The following is a 22893-nucleotide window of genomic DNA, read 5'->3' as shown; positions in this document are numbered from 1 at the left end:
CTACATTACATCCTATTTTTCTCCTCTCATTTGGCTATGTTGGGAGTGTTATTGGGTTATGTTTGTATTAATAATACTATTGAACTTAACTTTAAATACTAATATAAATCAGAGTATTAGGCTAGTGTTTAGCATTACACCTTTGGTTGCAATCCTTCCAGTGAAATTTGTTCACTGCTTCATGAATTCTGTGGCAAGAATTCTCTTGGATTGATAATGACTTTTCTTTTGAACTGTTGGGCTTTCAAGGAAATATAATTTTGTGACCTGCTAATGTAGAATTGATGAGAAATCTTTTGACTAGTACATTAAGTTGGGTCTTTACTGAGCTACTTTTGGAATTTGATACAGCTTTCCCTTGGGTCAGAAACTGTAGTGAATCACACTAATTTCTGTCAGATTTTCAACTTTCAATATTTGGTTAAGAAACTATGGAGCCATACAATATTTATCTTTCTTGAAATATTGAAGCTACTGAGCCTTATTCTATACTGTTATCAAAATCAGATTCATTGTGCATTGTGCAAGAAAATTGTTACCTTTTAATAGTAATCAAATTATTATATAAATTACGAATAAATTTATGAATCCAAAAATTATTATATCTATTATTATTTTAATTAAAATTAAATTACTTATGATATAATTTCTTTTTGTTAATAACAATCAAATTAAATATGATACAAATTATTCGTTTTAATTGAAATTGAATTAATTATGAAGTTATTTGGTATAATAATAATAATAATTAGTATACAAACTATTCTTTTTAATAGCAATCTAAGATGCAATTTTTTTAAAAAAAAATTATATTATAATTAATTTAATAAGTTTATTAACTTTTATCATCATTATTTTAAAAATTACTTTAAAATAATTAGTTGACAACAACTTTTACACTCACATGCGTATTAGATTCATTCAGTGGCCAATATTTGCCAAAATATAAAATGAATTTTTTTTTCCGGCCATGAGTGTTCCTCAAATCTATTGAGTTGAATTAATCTGGATTGCAATGAAGGATTGTTTGATCCAAACAAGTTTTGCACAAATCCAATATATATTTTTTTGTTAAATATATATTTTTTTTTCATATGTGAATAGAACGAAACTTTACATCATTGTGTGAACCTATGGTTAAATATAATATGATATGATAGCATGTTTATTTTTAGGATAAATAATTCTTTTTGTCCCTAAAATTGTGTTCAGAGTTGTCACCGGGATTTGTCGGTTAACAAGTTAACTTTTTATTTGGTCTCTCAACTTAACCTTAACAACATGCCATCATTTTAATTCCTGAACTTAATCACTTGCTGACATCTTGATCCTTGAACTTAATTACTTTTGGTCCTTGAATAATGTTTTTAAATTTTTAATTAACTATCACCCTACATATAAATTGTTAGCATAATAATAATAATAAATTACATTTGTTTATAGTGATAACAAATATTTATAGAGATAAAAATTGAATGAAAAAAAAAATATTAGGTATGGAAATAAAAAAATATTATATTTATATTTGAGATCATTGTTAATTTATTTACTATATTTATATTAAGTTAAAATTCTAACAAATAATATTATAAGAATGACAAATAAGAATATAATTGAAAATAAATAAACATATCAAAGTTAAATTAGTTTGTCATCAGATTCAAATTAAAATTGTATATTATACAAATATATAGATACTAACAAATAACTTATTGCTTTAGAAAAAACAAATAATTTATTTTTAAAAGTAAGTATAGTTATTTAATTAAGGAGGAAATTAAAAAATAAAGAGATACAAAATGAATCATTTTATTTGACCAAAATTTAAGATGAAATTATATATATTTTTCACCTTTTATTGTATTTTTTTTTATTTTGTATACTCCAACAGTGATTAATATAATGAATGAACTATATTTTATATTTAATTTTATAGGTTTATATATTATATGTTCCAACATGATAGACAGTAAATACTTTCTTCATTGATAATATAATGGATGTATTATATTTTATGCTTAATTTTATAAGGCGTATATTTTTAACTTATAACGAATCATCTTTTTTCTAATACTCAACCGTTGAATAACGATGTGAAAATTGTAAAAGAATATTTAAGAAAATGGTTTTAACACTTTATTTTTTTTATGTCCTCTTATAGTCAATCATTTGTAATATGATAAGTTTTTTGTAAATGTCTTTTTGTCATTAATATAATTTCATAAAATTAATTAATTAATTAATTAATCAATCTAACGTTACACATATTAATAACATATAAAATAATAACTTAATTTTGGTAGAATATTTCGAAACCTTATAGAATCATGTTAGTAATATTTTAGATTTAACACTTATTACTTATTACTCTGATGTAATCACTCATACGTTAGTTTCATATTTATAATATCATTTAAATAAAAGAATTTTAGAAAAAAATAGAAGTGAGAGGATATGATAATGTTTATACTAATAATTTTATGCAACAAGAGAGACTTAATTGAAAATTTAAAATTACTTTAAGGTATCAAAATGACAATACATGTTAAGTTTAAAGACTAAAATATTAGTAAGTGATTAAATTTAATGACTAAAATGATAACAATTTGTTAAATTTAAAAACCAAATTAAAATTTTAACTTTTTAACATGTGACAACGACTGAATAACACATAATAATAGTTATCATGTGATTATAGAAAGTATCATGTGAACACACATGTGTTTGAGTTAGTAGAAAAAAATAAATTATAAAACTAATATATCGTACTTTTTCAAATTCGAGAACAAAATTTAATTTCATCTTTTAAGAATCAAACTATCAGCATCTAATAAATTATAAAAACAAAAATAAGTATTTATTTTAATTTCACCTTGCTAACAAAACAAAACACAGTCGTTTAGGAAGGCGGTTCCCCGTTCGTGTTTGGGTTAGTAGTCAAAGTATTTGATAGTGCAACCCAACCTAACTAACGATTAACCAACCTGCATCACGCACGTCTCTCTCTCTCTCTCGCCATGGCTATGGCTATGCAAAGCGGAATCGGAGTCTCCAAGATCCTCATCATAGCAGGAGCAGGTACCTCACTCTCTTGATCGCATATCAGTAACTACTTTTGTCACTTCTCTGATTTCACTCTGCTCCTCCAGGTTACACCGGCACCGTCCTCATCAAAAACGGAAAACTCTCGGATTTAATCGGCGAGCTTCAGGTTTTTCCCATTCCACCGCCTTTGCTTTCCCCTTCACCAAAACACAATCTGCTTCTCTCTCTTAACTTCTATTTTTTTTTTCAAATCCGCCTGCAAAAATTTGTGTAATCGCTTCTTTTCGGTAATAGATTTTGTGATGATGCTGTTGAAGTCGAGGAGGTGTTGTATAATTAAACTACTGTTATTTTGTACGAGATGGTGATGATAGAGTTTTGGAAGATTCGTTTTTATCAGATGTTAGGGTTTCGGAAGATTTGTTTTTAGCTTTATCTGATTCTCAGTAGTTGTGACCGTAAATCCATTTGGTTTCCCACAAATTTGGAATTATTGTTTCATGCTGAGGCTGAATACGGTGGCCATCGTGTGTTTTCTATAGTCCTCGTAATTTTTAATTTTTTTTTATAGTTTTTACGACTAATTATTTGTTGAGAAGCTGGATTATTGTTTTTTAATATATGTAAGCTCAGTGTTTACTTTTACTATTTTTTGGGTCGTAGTTGCTGGTGAAGGGATTGGAAAAATCTGGGGAGCATGCTGAAGGTGAAGGTGAATATGCTGATGCCATAGCTGCTCAGGTAACAAACTGGTTGGATAAGTCTTGGTGTCTTTTTGTCTATGAAATAAACTTGGAGGAGAATTTGAAGTTTTTTTTTGGTTACGAAATTATTGCTTGATTTTGCTTTAGGTGCGTCGCCTGGCGAATGAAGTTCGGCAGCTAGCATCAAACAGGCCAATCACAGTACTGAATGGGGGTTCTGAACAAAGTAATATAATCTATTCTACCATCTAATGTAGCTGCTTCTTAAGATTCTGTATTTCACTTTTCATTCTTCTCTGTATTTCGTACTCAGGATGTCCAGAGGTTGATGTGTATTGCATAGGCTTAGAGAATATTTTTGTGTTTTGTCTGCTCCGTACGTTGCTTTTCTAAGTGTTTGTCCTTTTTAACAGGTAATTTATCATCCCTTGTCGTTCCAGCTGCTGCCTTGGGCGCTCTGGGTTATGGCTACATGTGGTGGAAGGTATGGAACTGCTTGCCTACTTGGATTCTTGTGCATTCTTTCAATAGTTTCATTGGTTTATGGTTGAAATTGTATTGTATTTTTCTTTTTTACCAGTATGTGTTTCTAATTATATCATTTAAAAGTAGCAAATTGATATTCATCCCATAATTCTTTTAGATGATTTAATCCATTTAATTTTTCTGATTTATTTGTTGTTTGTGATTTGGATTTCTGTTTTCTCCTTTTCAATATCAGGGAATTTCATTCTCAGATCTTATGTATGTGACTAGACGGAATATGGAAAAAGCTGTTGCAGATTTAACCAAAAAGTTGCAGCATGCCTCAGATGTCATTGCTGTATGTGTCCATTTACTTATTGGGATTTTCTTGTTATATCTTTATGTAACTATGTTTGTTAGGTACTGCATACTGATTGCACTTGAAAGCTATGAGGCCACATTGTCATAGAATATCAATTGATGAAGAATTTGTCATAATACTCAGTTTTTTACTCTTATAAGTTCCGCTCAATTCTTTTGATGGCAGGATACCAAGAAGCATTTGACCCAGAGAATTCAGAATTTGAATGACAAAATGCTCAAGCTGAATGAGTTGCAAAGGTCAACTAAGGATGAAGTACGCCTTTTGCCACATACAAATTTGATGCTTGCACGTGTGCCCACATAATGCAATCAAACAGATTTCCATACACATGTCAAAATGCTCTTACATGCATTTTTTTTTCTCTATTTAGCATATATACTAGTCCATATATAATTCTCTTCAGACAACTGGATCAAGATTCCTTTAGATGATATTGATTTTGACACTCTGTTGATGGATATCTATGTTAGTGAATATTATGTGGTAGTAAGGCATCAAAACTCTCCACTGGGCTGTCTTGATCTCATCCTGATCAGTGATCAGTAATTAAGTGGCTTACATGCCTATCATGTTCATATATTTAGTCATTATTCTAAATACTTTACAACTCTTGAATTTTTATTGATAATGGAATATCAAGTTCTCTAAATGTTTGGTAAGCTCCATACCTCTCCTTCTACCTCATTCAGTGGGAGCATTATGTTTTGGTTTTTGTTCTTGGCAGTAGAACATTCAACATATATTTTTGTTAATTAAATTTATATTGTGCAGAAGACCAGCTACTGTATCTTTACAATTGTTCTTCATTTACCCTTTGTTACCATATAAATTATGCTCCAGTTATATTGATTTTCCGCAATAAATTCAACCTTATAATTTTCAAACTGGCAGCTAACCTTTTTGTGTACCTTGAACCTAATCATTAAAAATCTTCAAATCACAAAAATATGTTTTTTAATTCCAAATCTTGGAATTTTTAACTTTTTTGCTTGGAAAGCTTGATTTAGTTACTTTAATCAAATTGCTCAAAGTATTTCTTGCATTACTAACTGAAGATCTACAAACAGTCTAGAAATATTTAGCATAATTTTTTTTTGTTAGATGTCTATCTTTTCATAAGTTACATGTTATACTGGTAAGCTCTTTCAAATCAGCTGTGTTGTCTACGATAAACGGATAAAGGAATTGAAACCAAGTTTATCAATCCATTTGTATAATAATTTATAAACATTATTTGAAGAAAATAATCTGAAAGCTTTTCCTACATTACGAATTAGGATCTACAGACAGTCTAGAAATATTTTGGATAAAATAATTTTATAGATTCCTATCTTTTTACAAGTGTTGGCATGGTGGTAAATCACCTGCTTAGTCCAGGATAAAGGAATTGAAACCAGAGTTTATTAATGCCATATCCATTTCTGTTATTATTTATAAACATTATGGGTAGGAAACTAATCTGTGGTTAATTGTGATACATCTTTCACAGGTTGCTGGAGTTAGAAGTACTATTACTAATATCCATGAAGACTTGGGTTATTTGCAACAAACAGTGGAAACATTGGTATGTAATATGTTTGTTTTCTTGCCGTGGCTAGTTGATTGTTATTGGGGTTGTCTTGCTAGCATAGGAGAGTATGATGAAGGATATTTAGGAGTTTGCCTTGATTATTTGATTTTCATTTGAATTAAAATACCTATCAACTTGTCAGAGTAAATATTATGTTTATGTTTCCCCAAAATTGGTTAGTTGTTTTATTTGCTCATATGTGTGTGTCTGTGCTCACTAATATGCTTGTCTGTTCCGTCTCTTTTATTTGATTTATTCTTATGTTGTATAATTATGCCATTTCAGGATTATAGGTTAGCTGAATTGAGTTCTAAGCAGGTAAAACTCTTTCGTGTCATTGTTAAATTTGGAAAGAAATATGTAATTGTCATAAACATTCTTGTTTCTTTTATTTCGAAAAAATCGAAGTGCTAGAATGATTTGGTATGCATGTAGATTTTGGTACGAGAATTGTCACTCCAATTGATACACCTAAAGAAAATACTGATTTAGTTGTGTGGTTGCAGGATTATGCAAATTATGGATTGTCATATCTCATCGACTATGTACACGGAAAAAGCCAGAAAAAGCCCGAATTGTTGCAGGTTGGGGTTTGTTTCTTATATTTGTCAGTTGTAAATTGTAATTATACTCTCTTTTGTTGTTTGTCACTCTCAACTGTGACTGCTAGATATGTAATTATATTATTTATATAGTCTGGACTCTGGATTATCAGCTGCAAGTGTTATAAGAAACTTAGATTTGCTTGAAGAGCTTATATTTAGAGCTGACTTTTAAATTACGGCTACGCCTTATTCAGATCTTCTCAATTTTATGGTGGCTTAGTTATTAATATATCTGTTTACATTCCTGTTGAGATATTGATCTGATGTTAATTAGTAAATATTCTGCAGGAGCAACTGAAACTTTCAGGGAAGTCCCCTAATTTGATCACATATAAAGGAACTCCAAATCTAATGGTATTCTTCTACCTTGTGCTTTGTTTTCAAACTAGTTTGGCTGTAATATGCTAATATGCTTTTATATTGTATTTATTTAGGGGTGTTCACGGGTTAGGTTTTGTTAAACCTGTTACGCAACCTAGTCTATGGATTGGGTTGGGTCGGGTTTGTGCAATTTTTTTTTGTTTTTACAAACCCAACCCAAACAACCTGATCATAAATGGACTGGGTTGGGTTGGACTAATCGGGTCTGAATATTTAACAAAATATTTTTTATTTTTTAAAATATAAATTTTTTTAGAACAATAATTTGTTTTTGCATAAAGCCTTGTAAGTATATAATGACTAAATGCTCTCAAAAGAGACTAAATTGTGATAATATTTGATTAATAGAATTAATAATTTCAATCCTAATATGATATTTTTATTTTAGATAGAAATAAAGTATTATATTAACATGAGAAAACAAACAAAATCAAGACAGAGATAAAAACAACTTAAAAAATAAAAAAATCATGGGTGGTTTAATTTAATAATTTAATAAACTATGAGCTAAAAATTAATGTGTTTTGTATTTAATAATTAACTTATATAATAATAAATTTAATTATATGATATGGGTTGGGTTAAAAAAAATGAACCTGTTAGCCAATCCATTTATGATCGGGTCGGGTTTAACCCGAACACTAAAAGAAGCCAACCCAATATAATTGGGTCACGGGTAGACCTGGACACTTGAACACCCAATATGGCATCCCACTGTATTAATTAATTTGAATTTTGCTTCTTATAATATGCTCAATGATTCTGTTTTCACTTGCAGGGTCTTAAAGACATTGCAGAAACATTGTCTGGTTTAGACATGTCTGCTTCAGATAGTGTCATGCCAGATGGCGGGGATAAACGAGAGCAACAGCGAAGGCCATTGTTGAGGTTTGAATTAGCTCATTTTTGGTTCTTTGAATCTTTTCCCCTCTGTAGAAGAATGCATTGCATGCTGCACATTCTAAACTCAGATAAATTTTCGGGGCACTATATTTTTCTATAACTTGGGGATGACTGAAGAGTGATTACTGATTATAACTTCAGTTTGCTTCTCACATGCTGTTAAGAGTATGTTCTGACTGACGAGTGATTACTGATTATAACTTCAGTTTGCTTCTCACATGCTGTTTAGAGTATGTTCTTTTCATTGACTGCTTAAATGTTGCTTGGTTAATGTTACCTTTGTATGTGAAAACATAATTTAGGGTAGGGTTGAAGTCCTTGTCTTGTAGGAAGGGCATTTGTTTTCCTCGGGAAGGCAATTTTATTTATGCAGAAGTGCAATGTTACAAAAACAGGAGACTGCAAACATTTAATGATTAATAATCCAACGTTAAATGTCATCTGGTTATTAATGTCTTGTAGGAAGGGCATTGCAAAAACATTGTCCAGTTTAGACAAATTTGCTTCAGATGGTATCATGCTAGATGGTGTGGATAAACTAGAGCAACAGTGAAGGCCATTGTTGAGGTTTGAAATAGCTCAACTTTTTGTTCTTTGAATCTTTTCCCTATGTAGAAGAATGCGTTGCATGCTGGGCATTCTAAATTGTGATCCTGATAGTTGTTTCCGTTGTTGTGCTTATGCTCAATCTGCTTGCATTATTTTGATTCAAACATGCTTTGATTTTGCAGGACTAGTTCAACCAACCGTTGATGACAAGGTCTTAAATCATGATTACCAACCTTTTAAGCGTTCGTTCCTCGTTTTTTTAGCAGTAACTTTCAGTTCACTTGTTCATAAATCAAAATATACTTGTGACAGCTATTGTGATTTTCACACTAAATTTTATCCTACATAGTATATTAATAGATTGGATACATTATATATTCAAGCTTGTGAATTGTGATTCTAAATTGTAAATAAAATTTTGCTGTCAAGGTGTATGTTGGTTTGGTGCTACCAGCTTATGCCCGATGCTTTTGGTTTGCTAGATTCATGACTTCTGTTGTATTTGTTTTACCAAAATTGTGATCGCCTCCCACTGTAATTTTTTTTATCGACAAATATTAGTTGTTAGATTGTTAATTTTGTTAATAGGATGATTCGAATCTACGATATTTTCCTCCTTTGTCTTTCACTATGAGGTGGATGTGGCATTATGAATTATGATTTATGAACACCGTCACCAGCTCTATACAAGTTAACTTTTTATGAAGCTCAGCGAGGTTTCCAGTCAGCAATTTAAGTTGTGTATATGCTCATGTTAATTGGTAATCAAATTTAATCGAAATAGGTTTTCCTTGTTTCTAGGTAATTTTAATTGGCAACAAATTCTCTGGTTCAATCGCATCTTCTTACTACGTGAGGAATGTTAATATTTTCTAGACTTTTTTATTTTAATATTATAATTTTGTGAAATTTATATGGTTTATCTTTTGTTAAGTACCTTTCATAGAAGATTTAATCATAAATACTATATTGAAAACTGAAACGTGTTGGATCCAATTTTTAGCATGTACTTACATTAGTATGTTTTGATATATATCTTGGGAGTTTTTAAGCAAAATCACGATTCCGTTAGAATCAATCAAATTCATTTAATTATATGAAAGATTGCTTTTAATATTTAAAATAGTTGAAAGTTCAACCAAAACTTAAATAAATAGATTTTTTTATATTTGGAATGAAGAGAAATTTAAATACTTTAGAATGGATCATATGAATAATTAAAAAAAAAAACCACCAACTTGAATATATTCATTAATGGATTTTTTTTCTTTTTTTAGTAAACCCAAAACTTGCAAATGAGAGAAGATTCAATACTTTACAATGAATAATGTAGTACAATTAATTGTTTGGATTATTTATTAATAATACTTTTATTTGAATAATGTAATACAGTTAGTGCTAGGTAATAGAATCATATGTAGTTATTATATGTGTGAATGTTGATTATGAAATATTGATACTGTCACACCGTTAATACTTGCGCAGAAATCCTTAAAGGAGTGAAGCTGCATAGCTACTAGTACAAAGAAATAGAAGCTGTAAAAGAGACAGGATGTAATTATAACCTGAAGCTCTCCCTCATCAGAACCAGGGACATGTGAATCTTCTTCATGTTCAGCTTCTTCACCCTAAGAATATTCAAAGACAAATGTATTATAAATAGGTTCATCATCCTCGTACTTTCATGATCTCACTGCGCAATCCCCTCCTCCAATGGTATCTTATGGCCTGACATTATTTATCAATAGGAATAATGTAGTATGGGCAATTGAGAGGGGAAGAGTTTTTTCATACTATGAGAATGTGTAAAATAGTTTAGTCTTAATATGTTTTTTAAAAATGAAAGATTTATGTAAAATATGTAATTAAAACTTTTTCTTCACTCGAAAAAGTTGGATTCCTGTCTTCTTCTTGGAAATATTTACACGAAAAAGTACACTAAAATTAATTCTCAGAAATCATAATTTTTTGGTGATATTTTTTTATTAATTGCATATGAAATATGATGATCATAGTTTCTCACTTTAAAATTCCTGAAAAATTTTAAAAAAATTATCTATCAAACACGCCCTTAGTGTAGGTAATCAAATTATATTTATATGAACATTGATTAATCAATCCACCATAAACAAGACACAATAATTGTCCAACCCACAATTAATACAAATAAGAGATGAAGGCATAATAAATTATCTATATTTTATCTTAATTTAAATTTTTTGTAATTTTGAATCAAAATATATTAATGTTATTAATTAATATGAATTAAAATATATATTACTCCTAATTACTTTAAATTAATTAAATTAAATTAAATATTTTTTAAAAGAAATGATTGAGCATTTTATGTTAAATATTTATTTTATATTTAAATTATTTTTTTACTTATTGAATTACAATGAGTTGAAAGATATTCCTCTGGTCTCTAACCCAAGAAAAGAAATCATAAACAGATATTTTATCACACTTAATAACATTATGCATTTTTAAATAAAAAATAGAATTATGTATTTTAACATATAAATCAATCAAATCAAAATTTATTTTTTGTTAATTTATTATGCAAATAAAAGATATTTCTATTTGTTTCTAAATTTTAAAATTTATTCTATTGGTATCAACTATTTTTACTCAATTTACATATCAACTTATTTAATTATTGATATGTATAGTCATCCCAAATTGAATTATCTTTGAAGATATATTTCTTTCATTTTTTGTTTCCTTGATTGCCTTCTATTTTTTTAAATCTATTTGAATTAAAAATAAAAATATTAGATACTAATAATTTTTATTATTACATATAATGATTGTGAAATTTTGCTCAATTAGAAGATACTATATAGATGCATTTTTTATTTTTGAATGTCATAATTTTCTTAAAATTATTTTGTTAGCAAATAAGTATGAGACTAACACATAAACACAAAATAGTGTATGACACCAAAGAAAATATTTATTCAAAAGGATTAAATATAATTTTGGTTTTCCCATTTTGCTCAATTTATAATTTTGGTTCCTCCATTTAAAATAAAGACATTTGGTTCTTATGTTTTAAAAAAATATGTGATTTTAGTCCTTTATTTCAAAATAGAAACCTTTGATCCTCTTATTTTAAAAAATGTACAATTTTAGTCAAATCATCAATTTTGTCTATAATTTATTTCTTTTATTTTGATATAGTTAAATCTTAGATCTAACGTATTCATTTAAGGTATTATCAAAAAATTATTTAATTAGTTGTAATATAAGAAATTAAATATAGATGAAATTGAAGGCTGAACCAAAATTATATATTTTTTAAAATAAGGACTAAAATTGTGAACTTTCTAAAATAGAAGGACCAAATGTTTCTATTTTGAAATATAAGGATTAAAATGATATTTTTTTATAAAAAAAATTGAGGGACCAAGTGTTTCTATTTTAAAATAGAAAAACCAAAATTATATATTGGATAAAATAGGAAAACTAAAATTATATTTAAGCATATTCATAATTGTGTGTAAAATATTTTTAGTAATTTCATATTTATTACTGACAATTTTTTTTATTACTTGCACTTGTTAATAAATAATTATTTTAATAATAAAAATAAGTATAATACGTATGCAGTAAAAAATTATAATATGCATAATTATCATAAATCATTGTTAACCATTATAATTATTAAAAATATGATTACAATCAATTATTATAATTACATTAATTATTATTATTATTATTATTATATAATTTAAAATGAATTCTATTTTAAAAAAATCAAATAAATTTATTGCTTAGAGCTCTTAAGAGAGACATGGGTACAGATTTCTATTGAAAAACATTTCCATATGTCTATATCTACATGCATGTATGTGTATGCAAATGTACGCCATAGCTTACATCACATGCTAATCCAGGGAAACATCTCCATTTAATAAAATTTTGGTGTAATTTCCATTTACAATTTATCAATGAATACATGGAGAAAAAGAATTTTGTGATGAACATATTTTCTTTCAAACAAACTGAGGAAAAAGCAGACAGGGAAAATTATGACAAGGCTTGATTGCTTGGTTTCTTGTTTTGTTCTTTCCTTTGGCAAATAATGGTTATGACTAATCAACAAGGCTTTCCAACAATGCACCTAAGGCTTCCAGCATAACGAGTGAGCCTTCCCACGTATGATCCAGGCTTTGCTGTTATCATGTCCTGCCTTGAGAACGGCCTGTCTGTTATCTGAGAACCACCTTCTCTGAAAAATGCTCCATTCATGTACTCATCATTGATTGATCTCCATTGCCAGTTTTTCCACTCTTGCTCCGGTGAGTACTCCCTCTTTGTTATCTTCACCAACACCAACATAGCAAATTAGTTATGTGAGTCACTCTTGATCTACATTCCAGTTTCATGAATTTTATTTTGTATGTCACTTGAGAGTAATGCAAGACCAAAAAACTAGCAACATTTTATAGGAATTCTTTGAGGTTGATTTGTTTGTAACCCAATAGCTAAGCATAAACTATCCTCCATTTATACTACTTAGTCAAGAACATTTAGAGTTAAGGAAATTAAATGAACTTGATTGACTGAGAATCAATGCTAAACCAAATAAATATTACTGTAAAAATTCTTTTGGACAGTGAAAAAATTGCTTTGAGTGCTAATAATTAAAGTATGTTAGCTTAAGAAAAAACACACATATTGCATGAAGGCTAAAGAAATTAGAAAAGTACTACTATCTTCTGTAGTAGTCGAGCGCAAATGACACATGACAATACAATTTTGTTTATTGGGTCCTTGAGTTCATCGGAATTTATATATGATGTGCTTGGTAAGAGGGAAATTGGAAGAAATGAAGGGAAAAAGGTTTGGATTCTTAATGTATGTTGTTGAATAACAACATATGGTCCAATTAGAATACTTTTTTTTAAAAAAAAATTTAACTACTAGATCCTACAATTAATCACAATGAATCATTATATTATAACAATTTATGTCTTTCTCTTTCTAAGATGGTATCATGGTGAGATACTAATCATAGAAGAAAAATGATCAACAAAGAAAATATGCACACTTTTATTTGTAAGGAGGAGCATGACTTAGTATATATTTAGATGCATACCTCTTTAGCATATACGTTGTTAGGGGCTATGAATCTGTTGCCCTCACTAATAATGGTAGGATGCTTGCTACCACCAATGGCATACATTTCCCAATGAGTGTAATCGTTGTTAACCACATGGACAAAACCATATCTGCACCTTGGCATCCTTTGGACTAATCTCTTGCCAAAGTGGTTGAATGCCAATGTGATCTGCATTATCTTATCGCCATCATAGCTGTCACTAGCACCAAACAACATCACCTAGGCAAGGAAACATTTTCACTTTCAAAACCAGGAATTAAAAGTCTAAACAAATAAGTGAAAGAAATTAGGATAAAGCATGTTTTTGGTTCATCAAAAGATTGCAAAATTTTATTTTAGTCCTCATAAAACTTTGATACGTACGCGTTTTTAGTCCCTTCATTTATCAAAAGTCATGTGGTTTTAATTAGTTCTTCATCAAAGACCAAAAAACAGGTGTTTCTGTTAAAATAAAAGGACTAAAAACATATACGGAGGGACTAAACAAACAATTGAAATTATTCAACTAATCACCTCATTGTGGTCTGTGAAATGGCCATTAGAGATGGTAATAGCAGTGGAACCCTGAATGGCATCTATCAATCCATCTTTGCAATTTCTCATGGAAACATGGTCAATCCAAACATTGCTGGAGCCAAAGATGGAAATGCCATCACCATCACTATAAGTCCTAAAACCATAGTGGGTCTCAGAATCTCTAATAAGTCCACCATTGCCAACCTGAATGTTAAAAATTTTGATTCCATGGATGATCACATTCTTGATGAACTGGATGGTAATACCAGCCCCATTAGCAATGTAGACATCAACTCCTCTTCCATCAATGGTCTTGTCACTTGTCATAATGAGCTCCTGGCTGAGCCTAATGTTCATGCTACGAGCAAAGATGATCCACAAGGGTCCACTTCTTGTAACTGCATGCCTAAGGGTACCAGGAGCAGGATTCACCATGTCATTATCTAAACTACTGTTTACCACATAGAATGGACCATTCTTTCCACCAATAGTGTTTCTTCCAAAACCTTGCACACAATCTGCAAGCTTCTTGCGATTGTTTGCCCAGTTGGGATCACACCTCCAGCACCTGTCAATTGGGTTTGTTGCCATGCATTTACCACCTCTTCCCCTCAAATTCCTTCTTCCATTCTTCTCACCTATTATGATTCTGTTTTGTCAAACAAAAAAAAAATGGGAACGTTACTTTCATGGACTAAATTATACTTTTAGGATGATATTCCTAGGAATACTATTACTAGGAATATTATTCCCAACATGTTTGTTTAGCATTTCTTGGAATAAATTTGTATGACTTGAAACAAACACACTCTAAATAAAAAGCCTTATCCTACTGGAGATAAAAAAAAATACTATATAACCACAATGAATGAATATACATATATATGAACATTTTCTCATGAAATATAACATGATATAGCATTAAGATGACAATTTATAAGACTCACTCGCTAACACTAAAGGTCAAGTTCTTGGTGAGTGAATATGGGTCAGAAGTATAAGCTTGCTGGTTCTCTTTTTCAGCAATTGATGCTCTTTCCTGCCAATATGAATCAACAAGAAGTACTTCACTTTGCCTCTTCCAATATGCTTCATCCTCTTTGACATTGGCATACAAGGTAGGTATCATGACTACCAAACAGGTTAAAAGGTAGAAATTATGAATTTTTGCCATGAAGGTTCTTTTTCCTTTTTTTTTTTATATTTTGGGTGATTATGGCCAAGGGAAAGGTAACCTCAGCCGAATGGATTGAAAGATTAAGAACCCTCCGGCATTGAAATGAATACAAAACTATCTCTATATATATGTGAGCGCGCACTTTATGAAGCATTTGACAATTGACATATTTGTTTATATTTGGATGAATTTGGAGAAAAAATTGGCTGAGATTACGATTAGCCTCTGTCATTGAATAGATTTAGTGAGAAAACTTGCTGTAAAATGCTGAAATTCAGTTTACTTGCATTTATATTCATTCAAAACAACACATAATTTCCGTGTCATGACCATCAAAGAAAATTAACGGGTAATTTTTGTCTTTTTACCCTATAAACATGATGTTGGATCTAGCCAACCAAACGTTGTTGCTATAATATTGTTTGTTCTACCTTGACAGGTGATATAAACCATTGATTTGATAATGCATGCGTGCACTTGAAATAGATATTTATGGTTTTGTCATGCTTGCGATGATTGATCCCTTAGGACACTATACGTACCTGTAATTAGTGTAGCATTTTATTATTGTGAAAACTGAAAAGGGTAGCCGAACACATAATATTCTTACCACTAAATAATTTTATAACTAGCAAACTTTATGTTTTGATAATATTGATACTATAATTTTAATGTCAAAATAGTTTTTAATTAAAATTAACAAAATACCTGAGGTAGGATAAATGTTGACCTCAAAGCACTTTGTGCATATATGGATTTTGACCCTCTGATTATGAACTACTAAGATAGCTATTATCAGCTTATTTTCTTGTTTAGACACAATAGATGTGTTTGCATAAATAACTTAATTAAAAAGCTTGTTTAATAAATTAAGCTTACAATTGGAGAATTTATTTTTAAATTGGAGTATATGAAGCTTCCCTAAATGAATTAAAAAGAATTTATTTTAATAATTTTTTATTTAAATATATTTTTGTCTCTTCAAATTTAAAGTAATTTAGTTTAGTCTCTCAAATTCTTTACACGTTTTTTTATCACTTGTTAATTTTTTTGTCTATAATTTTTTATTGGTGAAATTAAAATGTGATCTATTAAGTGATGATGTATATCAATCTTTTATCCATGTAAACACTTGCCACATGTATCCATATAATTACCTAGTTGCTAGATTGAAACCCAAATGGCAACCAACCAACCACATGACAAGGGTTGTTTATGTCCTTTTAAAAATGTTTTTTTACTTAAAAAATTATTAAAAAAAATTCTTGTAAAATACAAATTTTCATTTTAGTTAATTTTTACTTAGTTTTAGTTTGTTTTCCAAACCCACATTTTCTTCTTTATCCACTTCTACCTTCACCTCACCAACAGTATTACATAACTAGTTTTTGATTATGTTTGTGTAATTATAGGATGATTTTATATCAAATAAATAGTTATAGAATATGGAAAAGTTTGTTCAATATTTTTTTATTAATTTTTTTATTTTGAAAAAGAATAAGTAAAACATTAAAAAAAATATTTTTATTGAATAGAAGTAAGATAATGTGTGTTATTGTTTATAAAACAATTATTTACATTACAAAAAGTTGTAAATGTATATAAATTGTTAAAACACATATGTAATTCTTCAATTATTATTTACATGTCCAAAACACTTAATTAAAAAATAAAGAAAAAAATATTTTAGTATTGATGGAACAAAGTTAAATTAATTTATTTTATTTATTAGAAGTATTAATGTAAAATTTGGTGAGTAATATTGACACTATATGATATAATGTGTAACTAATACATGATTTCATATGAAGTATATTTGATGAATTATTTTAAAATTTAACAAAACAAATACCTTTATTGTAATATTTTTTTAGAGCAAAAATATTGCGGTTTCAATCTTATATTATATTTCTCTATCAATTTGAAACCACAAATGAATATTGAAAGTTACAAAAATAAAGAGATAAAATGGTAATAAATAGTGAAATATATTATATAATAATGAATAAACATATAATATCAACATCTTATTCAAATTTTGACAGACATCTCTATAAACAACATTTGAAGTGATATTTAAATTATCTTCATTTTTATCACATAAGAATATTCCATTATTCATGTGTTGTAACCTTGATATTGCCATAGATAGTTGTCCGTGTGAAAAAAAATCTAGTATTGGAAGATAAATGCCAACATCTTTTAAAGACTCTCCTTGACTTTTATTTATTGTCATTATAAAGGAAATAATTATTGGAAATTGCTTATGTTGAAACTGAAATAAAATTTTGGAAACAAATGGAATCAATGTTAATCTACAAATGAAAACTTTTTCCTCAATGTTGTTGCTAGAAATCACTTGCTTCTAAAACATGATTTTCCAATTGAGTGACAATGAGTCTAGTGTCATTATAAAATCAAGAAGATTGGTATGTATTTCTTAATAGCATAATGGGAAGACCAACTTTAAGCTTTAATTTATGATTCAGAAGTACAGATAAATAATTGTATTTAAAAACTCTAGAGTATCTGTAATAATTTGGTCAGTACGTTTTGAAAAATCAAATGTTTCATCAGTTTTGGAGTTGAAAAGTCAAATATTAAATGAATACTAATGGTGGCAATGACTACTAATGAGTGATAATGACTACTAAATGCATTTTTGATGGTAGAATGCCTATATATAACACATGTATTTGGTTCATAAGTTCACCTCTTTTAAATTTCGTCTAATACACCATCTACAAAGAGAGAGTGTAAGAGCTTGGAAGAACCAAAACAAGACAGTTGTTTCACAACAATGGTTGGAGGTATATTTTGATTTTTATTTTTTTGCATTTGTTAACGACTTGTGTTTTATTTTATAGTTTGTAACATCACAACCTACAGGTTACTAGAATACACATAAGTCTTTGGGTCATTGAAGGTTCTTCGATATATATTCGTTTTTCATATGTTATATCCTTATTCCATTTACCTTTGTAATTTATGGAGTTTTGATTTATTTTATGCATGGATATGTCCTGGAAAAAAATTATTTTGTACATATATATATGAAATCAAATGCATAATATTATGTGTCAAATATGAAATTATATATTTTATTCATCATTATATTATATCTTGATCTTGATATGCGTAATATGATTTATTCTCATATGATTAAGTTTTATGTCTAAGTGAACTTTATAATTTTGATTAATTATGGATTAGCCACAACATCTATAATTTGATTGAAATTATATAAAGTTGTTTAAAGATCATATAAGGAATTATGTGTAATATTATAATTAATTGTACTTTATATAATGAATTTTATCACACATAAATTTTTATTATATTTGTATAATTAATTGAGATAAAATGACATATTATTTTTCGTGGTTTACCCATAGGGATCATGAGGTATGTATAATTTGTCAATTTTATCATAAAGTAAATATATGCAATAAAAAATTAAATTATTTTCATGTTGTACCTGTAAAACATGAATTTAAGTATGTAATTTGATTATTCTATTATAAAGTTTAATTGTTTCTTATTGAATTAAAAATTTAACCCACAAGTAATTTTTATGTCACAAGATTCAATTTTCTAATATGTTTACATTGGTAAAACATACAATTAAGACTAATATGCCTCAAATTTTGACACAAGCCTTTGGATTTTTGCAGCTTCTCAAACTATTAGTTTTTCTGATATTCAATGTGATGTTCCCGAACTCAAAGGAGATAATTATAAGATATGGAAGGAGAGAATTCTTCTATAATTTGGGTGGATGGACATAGATTATGCTATAAGGAAAGACGAACCACCTATAATCACTGATGAAAGTAACCCAGTTGTTGTTGCGCTATATGAGCAGTGGAACCGATCCAATCGGCTCAATGTGATGTTCATTAAGACCAAAATCTCAGCTAGGATATGTGATTTTGTCTACCAGCATGAAAAGGTCTGAGACTTGCTTAAGGCTATTGATGACCAGTTCATCACTTTAGATAAGGTTTTATCAAGCACCCTGATCATGAAGTTCTTCTCTCTCTGGCTCACCAATGTGAAAGGTGTTCGTGAGTACATAATGCAAATGTAAGATATTTCAGCTCAACTTAAGAAACTGGAGGTTGGTATGTCTGACTCTTTCTTGGTGCACTTCATTCTGAACATCCTTCTGACGAAATATGGGTCGTTTAAGATTTCCTACAACACACATAAGGACAAATGGTCTATTAATGAATTAATGACCATGTGTTTCAGGAAGAAGAAAGGCTTATAATGAAGATGGGTGAGAGTGCATTGCTGACAACTGCTTGTGGGAAGAACAAAGCAACTAAGTCTCAAGCTAATCAGAAGGGGAATGGCAAAGTATCACCTCAAGCTGATATTAAGAAGGTGGCAAAGTGTTTCTTTTGTAAGAAGTAGGGACACATGAAGAAGAATTGTCCCAGATTCTAGAAATGGCTTGAGAAGAAAGGTAAATCAATCTCTTTAGTATGTTATGAATCTAATATGGCTAGTGTTAATATTAACACATGGTGGATTAATTCAGGATCTACAATTTATATTGCAAATTCTTTGCAAGGTATGCAAAACATAAGGAAACCAGTGGGAAGTAAGCAAAGCATTTTATCAGGCAATAAGTTAGGCTCACTTGTGGAGGCTATTGGAACTTGCATTTTAACTTTAAGTAGTGGCTTTATTTTGAAATTAGAAAGGAACTTTTATGTGCCATGTTTTTCTCGAAACTTGATTTCTATTTCCAAATTCGTACCTTTTGGATATTCCTTTAATTTTAAAGACACATCGTTTGAGTTATATAACCCACAAGAGAAGAAAATTGACCCAAGGACTATTAGTGAGTATTTCATTGGATATACCGAAAGGTCTAAAGATTATTATAGGTTTTACTATCCATATCATATTACTAGGATTGTGAAATTAAGAAATGTCAAGTTTCTTGAAAATGACTTAATCAGTGGGAGTGATTAATTGAAGGACTTAGCTTCTGAAATTGATCATATAGAGTCTCAACCTTCCACATCAAGTGAAAGATTGGTTGCAATTCATACCCCTTAAGTTCAAAGGGATGATGAATAACACACGACTAACATTCCACAACATGTTGCTGATAATCCAATAGATCAAGTTGATTATCAAATTCCTGAAAATGATGAACAAGTAACTGAACAACATGATCTCCAAGAAAATGTTGATGCAACATTAAGGAGGTCTACTAGAGTAAGAAAATAAGTTATTCCTAGTGATTATATTGCATATTAATTTGCAAGAATCTGATTGTAATATTGGAGCTGAAAATGATCCCAAAACTTTTGATCAAGCCATGAGTTATAAAGAGTCAAATTTATGGCATGATGCCATGAAGGATGAGATGAATTCCATGCAGAGTTACAGAGTTTGGAACCTTGTAGAGTTGCCTGATGGGGCAAAGGCCATTGACTGTAAATGTGTCTTTTAGACCAAAAGCAATTCATTAGGAAACATTGAGAGATACAAGGCAAGACTCGTTGCTAAGGGATTTACTCAAAAAGAAGGAATCAACTACACATAGACTTTTTCTCCTGTATCTAAGAAAGACTCTCTTTGTATTATCTTGACATTAATTGCTCATTTTGACCTTGAGTTGCAACAAATGGATGTAAAAATAACATTTCTTAATGGTGGTTTAGAGGAGGAGGTTTATATGAAACAACTTGAAAGCTTCTCCTTTAGCATTGATGAGCATTTGGTTTGCAAGCTTAATAAATCTATATATGGTTTAAAAAAAGCCTCCCGTCAGTGGTACCTTAAGTTTGAGGGGATAATTTCTTCATTTGGTTTTGATGAAAACCCTATGGATCAATGCATATACCACAAGGTCAGTGGGAGTAAAATATGTTTTCTTGTTTTATATGTAGATGATATTTTACTTGCAGTCAATGATCAGGGTTTGTTACATGAGGTGAAACAATTTCTCTCTAAGAATTTTTAACATAAAGGATATGGGTGATGCATCTTATGTCATTGGCATTAAGATTCATAGAGATAGACCTTGAGGTATTTTAGGTCTATCACAGGAAACCTATATTAACAAAATTTTAAAGAAATTTAGGAGGAAAGATTGTTCACCAAGTGTTGCTCCCATTGTGAAGGGTGATAGGTTTAATTTGAACCAATGCCCAAAGAATGACTTTGAGAGGGAACAAATGAAAAACATTCTTTATGCTTCAATTTTTGGAAGCCTCGTGTATGCTCAAGGCCTGACATTGCTTTTGTAGTTGGAATGTTAGGAATATATCAGAGTAATCCTGGTATTGACCACTGGAGAACTGCAAAGAAAGTGATGAGGTACCTTCAGGGGACCAAAGATTACATGCTTATGTATAGACAGATAGATAATCAAGATGTGATCAGTTATTCAGACTTAGACTTTGTTGGCTATGTTGATTCTCGCAAATCAACATCTGGGTACATTTTCATGATGGCTGGTGGAGTTATTTTATGGAGGAGTGTTAAGCAGACTTTTACTATTACTTCTACCATGTAAGTTGAGTTTGTCTTTTGTTTTGAGGCTACATCACATGGTGTATGACTTAAGAGTTTCATTTTTGAGCTGAAGATAGTTGATACTATTTCAAGGCCTTTGAGAATTTTCTGTGATAACTCAACTGTTGTCTTTATGACTAAGAATAACAAAAGTGAAAGTTGAAGTAAGCACATCAACATTAAGTACTTAGTCATTAGAGAAAGAGTAAAAGACAAAAAAGTGGTTATTGAGCATATAAGTATTGAGTTGATGATCGTTGATCCTTTGACTAAGGGCATGCCACTATTTCAATTCAAGGATCATGTAGAGAGAATGAGACTTAGTTCCACTTTATGATTGTATACATACAGGTTAGAGTTGAAACTTTTATATTATAATATTTTCTCATATTCATGTGCATGTTGATTTATTTGAGAAAAATTATGTTTTTGACTAAGAATAAACACTGTGTTTATTCATTAAATTTTATTACCACCTTGAGTATACTACTTGGGAAATATAACATATTGTAATACATGGATGATATTACTCGTTATAAGAGGAACTATCACTATGATTCGTATATTCATTTCTTAAGAAGATTGAAGATTGACTTATTTTAATTAATGAGTCAAAATGTTTGGACCAAGTGGGAGAATGTAATAATTTGGTTTGTGCGTTTTGAAAAATCAAATGCTCCATTAGTTTTGGAGTTAAAAAGCCAAATATTGAATGACTACTAATGAGTGGTAATGACTACTAAATGCATTTTTTATGATAAAATGCATATATATAGCACATGTATTTGGTCTCTGAGCTCACCTCTTTTAAAATTTGTCTGACCATCTACAGAGAGAGAGTGAAAGCTTGAAAGAACCAAAACAAGGCAGCTCTTTCATGACAATAGCTGGATGTATATTTTGATTTTTGTTTTTTCGCATTTGT

The 22893-nt window shown here is 29.5% G+C and overlaps 2 protein-coding genes across 3 annotated transcripts; one reads left to right on the top strand and one right to left on the bottom strand.

Annotated features, from left to right (window-relative positions):
• Window positions 1-2911: 2911 nt before the first annotated feature.
• LOC114410795 lies at window positions 2912-9088 on the top strand. Of its 2 annotated transcripts, XM_028374722.1 has the most exons (14): window positions 2912-3078; window positions 3150-3211; window positions 3709-3786; window positions 3897-3975; window positions 4163-4233; window positions 4471-4572; window positions 4762-4851; window positions 6089-6163; window positions 6455-6487; window positions 6676-6753; window positions 7063-7128; window positions 7934-8043; window positions 8521-8625; window positions 8790-9088. In XM_028374722.1, the coding sequence occupies exons 1-13, from the start codon at window positions 3018-3020 to the stop codon at window positions 8609-8611; spliced, it is 996 nt and encodes a 331-aa protein (XP_028230523.1). In that variant the 5' UTR covers window positions 2912-3017; the 3' UTR covers window positions 8612-8625; window positions 8790-9088. The 2 variants fall into 2 exon arrangements, with proteins under 2 accessions (XP_028230523.1, XP_028230528.1); XM_028374727.1 differs by lacking the exons at window positions 8521-8625; window positions 8790-9088 and adding an exon at window positions 8388-8514.
• A 3402-nt stretch (window positions 9089-12490) lies between these two features.
• Window positions 12491-15548, bottom strand: LOC114410788 (probable pectate lyase 3). The gene is made up of 4 exons (XM_028374718.1): window positions 15199-15548; window positions 14249-14900; window positions 13712-13954; window positions 12491-12933 (listed from the first exon to the last, which is right to left on the bottom strand). The coding sequence occupies exons 1-4, from the start codon at window positions 15423-15425 to the stop codon at window positions 12709-12711; spliced, it is 1347 nt and encodes a 448-aa protein (XP_028230519.1). The 5' UTR covers window positions 15426-15548; the 3' UTR covers window positions 12491-12708.
• Between the last annotated feature and the right edge of the window lie 7345 nt (window positions 15549-22893).

Source organism: Glycine soja, chromosome 1 (assembly GCF_004193775.1).
Source record: "Glycine soja cultivar W05 chromosome 1, ASM419377v2, whole genome shotgun sequence".
NCBI lineage: Eukaryota > Viridiplantae > Streptophyta > Magnoliopsida > Fabales > Fabaceae > Glycine > Glycine soja.
This window is presented reverse-complemented; position numbering and strand designations above follow the sequence as displayed.

Coding starts and splice junctions, on each gene's coding strand:
- LOC114410795 (XM_028374722.1), top strand. CDS start 3,018: ATGGCTATGGCTATGCAAAGCGGAATCGGAGTCTCCAAGATCCTCATC. Junction 3,976..4,162: donor GAATGGGGGTTCTGAACAAA/GTAATATAATCT, acceptor CCTTTTTAACAG/GTAATTTATCATCCCTTGTC. Junction 6,488..6,675: donor CTGAATTGAGTTCTAAGCAG/GTAAAACTCTTT, acceptor GTGTGGTTGCAG/GATTATGCAAATTATGGATT.
- LOC114410788 (XM_028374718.1), bottom strand. CDS start 15,425: ATGGCAAAAATTCATAATTTCTACCTTTTAACCTGTTTGGTAGTCATG. Junction 13,955..14,248: donor ATTTCACAGACCACAATGAG/GTGATTAGTTGA, acceptor TTCCTTGCCTAG/GTGATGTTGTTTGGTGCTAG. Junction 12,934..13,711: donor ACAACGTATATGCTAAAGAG/GTATGCATCTAA, acceptor GTGTTGGTGAAG/ATAACAAAGAGGGAGTACTC.